Genomic DNA, 6,135 nt, shown 5'->3' on the forward strand with positions numbered 1-6,135 from the left:
TAATTTCAACGAAATTCTGCCACACGTGAATTCCACCAATCCGCATTGGAGCAGCGTGGTGGAATATGCTCCAAACCTTCTCCTCAAAGGAAGAGGAGGTCGTAGCCCAGCAGTGGGAAATTTACAGGCTGTTTATGTTATGTATATACATAATATATAGCGAAGTCAACTTCATCCTAACCCTACACTTATCTTTGGGTTGTGATTTTCCTTGCAATCCTAACATTATTCATATTGAACAGGTTGCGGACGTGTTTCGCGGAAGCAACTTCAAGGCGTTCTACATCTCCTGCGCACTGGTGTTCTTCCAGCAGTTCAGTGGCATCAACGCTGTACTCTTCTACATGACGGACATATTCAAGGCTTCTGGTACTGATATGGATCCCTCGGACGCCACTACCATCATTGGTGCTGTGCAGGTAATTCATTTTTATATCTACATTTGAACTTTGAAGTATAAAATAATATATATTTATTAATATTGATTAAAATACAAATCTTTACTAATACATAAAGGACAATAGATGCAGTCATTTCGGAGATTTTAATATATAATATTATTATAAAAATGACTTTTGAAGACAATGAACAATAGAACCCGCGTTCTTCGGTTAACTTTCAAGCGTCCGTCCACTGATCCACTTAGACATAATTCATCAAAATATTGATGATATCTACGTAATATTTATATTATAATTACCTTAGAAGAACAAGAAGGACTCGGTCAATTTAAAATAAAAGTTACGGTATTATCTACCTATCCATCAGAATAGGATGAAATCTTTAGGAATTGAGCTTACGTGGTAGATTGCGAGGCGTTGATTTTATTCATCATTAGTTACTGCATTTTTTTAAAAACATCATTGATTAAAATAATAAGTAAAAATAAAGTCTGCCGTTAATTGCCGTCAATACAAAAAAGTCGAGCAGCAACATCGAACGAGACTATATAACATATCGTTATAACTGTAAAATTCTGGCAACAGTTGGTAGCGTCCTTCATCACACCGTTCGTGGTGGACAGACTTGGTCGCCGACTGCTTCTGCTGGTATCATCATGTGGAACCGCTATTGGACTCGTAAGTAACGTTAATTTTGCCATTCTTTTTTCGAGGAGGTTTGGAGTTTATTCCACTACACAGCGCCAAATCCAAACCGGATTTGAATGGATACACTTGTCAGACTATCAACATATTATACAGATTTATCTCGCGATGTTTTCTTTATCACCAATGCAGCGGTGCTTATCGTCTTTAACTCTACAGTGTTAAGATTCACATGTCAGGCCTACTGAGCAATCTTATTTCGTTAGCACTTCAGCCATGTCATAGTTGTAAACAAGCAAACTGTCAATTGTTTCGATAGCATAATATTAGTGCAATAAAATAAAGAGCCGAGATGGCCCAGTGGTTAGAACGCGTGCATCTTAACCGATGATTTCGGGTTCAAACCCAGGCAGGCACCACTGAATTTTCATGTGCTTAATTTGTGTTTATAATTCATCTCGTGCTCGGCGGTGAGGGAAAACATCGTGAGGAAACCTGCATGTGTCTAATTTCAACGAAATTCTGCCACATGTGTATTCCACCAACCCGCATTGGAGCAGCGTGGTGGAATATGCTCCATACCTTCTCCTCAACGGGAGAGGAGGACTTAGCCCAGCAGTGGGAAATTTACAGGCTGATTATGTTTATGTATGTTTATGTAATAAAATAAAAACCCATGCAACTTATGATAGGTGAATGGAATTTAAGAAATTCAAACTGTAAAACGAATACTTGCACTCTCTATCCTTAGATAATTTCAAGAATAGTAATTTTAAGTTTTAATTAAAACTTAAAAACCTGGACCTAGACATATTGTTCGGGTCGCAAAAACTACTAATCCGTTTTTTATGGAACGTCCATGGAACGTCCACGTTATAATTTCAGGCCGGCCAGCGTGTTAATATGTCAGGAAAAAATCCTCATTTTATCTCTACGAACTTGGAACGACAGCTCCTATTTAAAATTGCAGCATTCGATTTGTGAGCAAGAACTCTAGGTACCGGATGACCAGTGTGAAAAAAATATATTTCAAAATAAATTTTCAGCTTCTACTCGGCATGTTTTTCCTGCTCGACTCGCTTAAAAGCCCCGTCGTGAGTAGCATCAGCTTCCTGCCGATTCTGTCATTGGTGGTGTTCATCATCACCTATTGCTGGGGTCTAGGACCATTGCCCTGGGCGGTGATGAGCGAACTCTTCCCAATCGAGGTGAAGGCGGTCGCTTCGCCCATCGCCACTGCCTTCTGCTGGATTCTCTCCTTCCTCGTTACTAAGTATGTTCTATTTTTTAGTTAATAATTAAATTTATTATCTTTGTTTTATTTTCAGATGATACAGGCAAACAAATCGTTATTAATGTTAGGGATATTTTTATTTTTTTATAGTATAGGAAGGCGGACGAGCATATGGGCCACCTGACGGTAAGTGGTCACCACAGCCCATAGACAATGGCGCTGTTAGAAATATTAGCCATTCCTTACATCATCAAAGCGCCTTTGGAACTAAGATGTTATGTCCCTTGTGCCTGTATTTAGACTGGCTTACTCACCCTTCAAACCGGAACACAACAATACTGAGTACTGCTGTTGGATAGTCAAATTGTATATATCTAAATCTCATTCTCTTTGTTTTTTAGAGTAAAGACCCAACTCTAACATAGCCTTCTGCGGTTGACTCTCCAATAATAATAATTATATAGTAAACTAGTTGTCGCCCGCGGCTTTGCTCGCTTTTTAGGGGTTGGTCACGTGTTAGGCAAAAAAAGTAGTCCATACCCTGCTTGAAATTGAAGCTTGCTTCATACTTAATTTCATCAAATTCGGTTCAGTGGTATTGCCGTGAATGACAGACAGACATTTGCATTTGCATTTACAATATGAGTATAGATACACAATAAAATAAGACTCAATAGTGATAATTATACAATTATCTTTCATAGTATAAAATTTACATAAATCGTTGAACGTCAATTTACATAAATGTAATTCCTTGTAGGTTCTTCCCGTCGATATCGGATTCTATCGGTATGCACGTTGGTTTCTTCATCTTTGGGGTTTGCTGCGTGATGGCATTCTTCTTCACATTGTTCCTGGTACCGGAGACCAAGGGCAAGAGCTTCCAGGAGATCCAGGAGATGCTGGGAGGCGGGTATGTACTTTTATAATTTTCTTTTGAGTGTCAATTTGAGTTTTGCAATATTTTAAATAGATATTCGTTCGTTAAAACCTTCATTAAAACCCAAAGCCTTTAAAATAATCTTAGCTCAAGGTTCGTAAAGAAAGTAATGACCCATTGTAGCAGTTCCTAAGAAGCGACAATAAAAAAAGATATTTATACTATATTATTTTCAATTTATTAATTTACTTTAATTTGAAAAAAATTTTTTTTTCAGAAACAAAAAATCTGAAAAGGCATAAATAACTACGTTCCAGTGAAATTGACATCGAGTAAAAAAAATAATCTTAATTTAGAGTGCGCTGAATGGGACCAACTCTTTATTATAATAATTTAAACCAAAACGTTGCCTCGCATCCTTAATTTGTTTTATTTTTAATTTACGTTTATTATAAAGTTTATTTCATGTTACTTATAATTAGTGTTATTCTTTAATATTGTAAGTAAAAACGACTAAATAATATTATATTTAGACCGAGAAATTTATAAACGAAAATGTGTCAAAACGAAATATCCTAATTACCGAGTGTTAGTATAAATCCAAATTTTCATCCGAGTGTCAGCCAGTGTAGTCGCTGTCTTGGAAAAAAAACTTTGAATTTTAAACGTATTTAAAATATTTGACAAAAGTTTAATTGTAACAGTACAGAAAAGTTAATATTTTATAGTTCATATTGCAATAAATATTACACTAAAGATAGTTCCTATTACATTTATTGTAGGAACGCCTTTTTATATTTACAATATAAATGCGTTTTTCAAGATGGCGGCTATCGGTCAGTTTAAAGTTAGATATTCAATTTGAAGAAACGGTGAATCGGATTATTTATTTTGTTAATCTTTCTAGAACTTATTTTACAAGTTTAGATGTAAAAGTTAAAACATTAACATTTTTCATAAAACAAAACAACTTATATTTAATTAGGTTACTTTTAATATTAGTCTTCTACGGATTTCATTTTGCGCAAATATGTCATAGGAGATTTATCGTGCTTAATGTCAAAATAAAACATTCCCATTTAGAATTTATTATATTTATAAATATTGTTAATTATTATTATTATAGCTTATTAGATAATCTTGCAAAAATAGTAAATATTAAAATTTATATCACATAGGATGTATATTACATAACGTTTTACTTAATCGAGAGCCTAATTTTAGATTTTAAGATTAAGGCAGGCATCAACTTCCAAACTCAGTTCATCTTGTCAAAATGGCGCTGACATAACTGCTTTTAAATACGATTACATTTTCCTTAATTTAGGACCACTTGATATCGTAACTCTTAATATACTTTCCTTTATTTTAGTCCTAAATGTATATGCTACATTCAAGTAAGGAAATTGTGATGATCCTTTATGATCATCCTTGTCACTCGTACAACTGTCTCTTTCGCACACACACGACGCACTCTTACGCATAACGGAAATTAAAATCGGTCTATATTTTTATAGATTATTTATAAATCGAGAAATGTTATTAAGGATATATAGTACATTAGTATTATGCCGTATAATATTCTGTTAAATGTTTAGATCGATATGTTTAAATTAAACGACCATTCAAAATGATCGACGATCGAATCTTAACTTATGTTGTTACAACACTAAAACGGTAAAGTAATTATTCAACTTAAAAAATATTAATTATATTTTGCAATAAGTAAATGTTGCAAATGCAGTATATTAATTTGACATTTTTATTTATTATAAATAAATTACTTTTGAATATAATATAGGAAATATATATAATAAGATCGCCATACAATATGCCCAAAGCAACATACCAAAGTGAAAACACTTACGCATATATAAGTATGGTTACTATGTTGTGATAATGTTAAATAACGAATTTTATTGTTACATTTTTGTACATATATTTTTTAAATGTAATTGTGATATTGTTTTTAATTAAATTTTCGTAATTATTCCATATGTGTGTTTTTATTATCTGTAGTCTATTATATGCCAGGATGACTAAATATATGCACATACATATATTGTATATATGTTCATAAACAACTATGACCTTGAATTGACATCAGCGTTAATAGTATACTTACTATTAACTATAATACTAAATTGGTAATACATATAGTAGTAGTATAAAGAAAAGAATGATGATCTGTTCTCGACTTCGCTTCAGTATATGATTTGATACAACTGGTCACCTCGCCAACGCGAACACATGACGTGGAGGATCATACACCTTCCCTGTTGGACAGCTATCAGGTTATCGTCGATCCCCCGCTGGGCTCGTCGGACCACTGTCTCGTTCGGAGTACAGTGCCGGTTGCGCGGTACTCACGACCTCGTTTCGTGGGCTGCCGCCGCGTGTGACTCTACAAGTCAGCAGATTGGGATGGGATGCGGTCCTTCTTTGCATCCTACCCATGGGGGCAGGTTTGTTTCTCGCCGGATGATCCGAGCTTGTTGCTGACTCTGTTGCCGATGTGGTGCTTCAGGGTATGGAACTGTTTATTCCATATTCTGCGGTGCACATTGGTGACAAGTCCTAGCCCTGGGTTGGTCGTTTCTGCAAAACGGCCTCACGCCGAAAATGGGAACGTTAACATGACTAGACTAACGCATCGGCGTCTCGTGATGTAAAAACCAGCGCATTCAGAAAATAATATAACTCTGCCTCTAGGTCCCTCAAAAACGTGATTGCTCAAGCGAAGTCGGAGTACATTGGCAGAATTGGCGAGAGACTGGTACGCCTCCCTTCAGGAACACGTGCGTTCTGGTTTCCAGATTCTTAGGACTGTAGAACGCTGGTATTTATAATTTCAACGTGGGCACTCTAGCCCCAGTGACGAGCCACGTGAAGGTCTAAACGTGAAGCAATAAATGGTAATAATCTATTAGATTGTCTATACTTATTTCAAACAACACAACTTAAAAGAGAGCCCT

At 35.5% G+C, this 6,135-nt stretch overlaps 1 protein-coding gene across 2 annotated transcripts in view; it reads left to right on the forward strand.

Moving 5' to 3' along the window:
• The window catches only part of LOC113396039 (facilitated trehalose transporter Tret1), a 33,985-nt gene extending 28,830 nt beyond the window's left edge, over nucleotides 1-5,155 (forward strand). For both annotated transcript variants that reach the window (XM_026633812.2, XM_064218761.1), the window contains exons 7-11: nucleotides 243-419; nucleotides 987-1,079; nucleotides 2,093-2,319; nucleotides 3,041-3,193; nucleotides 3,438-5,155. In XM_026633812.2, the coding sequence (XP_026489597.2) occupies nucleotides 243-419; nucleotides 987-1,079; nucleotides 2,093-2,319; nucleotides 3,041-3,193; nucleotides 3,438-3,462 (675 nt within the window). In that variant the 3' untranslated portion in view covers nucleotides 3,463-5,155. The remainder of the gene's footprint in view (nucleotides 1-242; nucleotides 420-986; nucleotides 1,080-2,092; nucleotides 2,320-3,040; nucleotides 3,194-3,437) is intronic.
• Nucleotides 5,156-6,135: the final 980 nt, after the last annotated feature.

This window comes from Vanessa tameamea, chromosome 24 (genome assembly GCF_037043105.1).
Source record: "Vanessa tameamea isolate UH-Manoa-2023 chromosome 24, ilVanTame1 primary haplotype, whole genome shotgun sequence".
In the NCBI taxonomy this organism is placed as follows: domain Eukaryota; kingdom Metazoa; phylum Arthropoda; class Insecta; order Lepidoptera; family Nymphalidae; genus Vanessa; species Vanessa tameamea.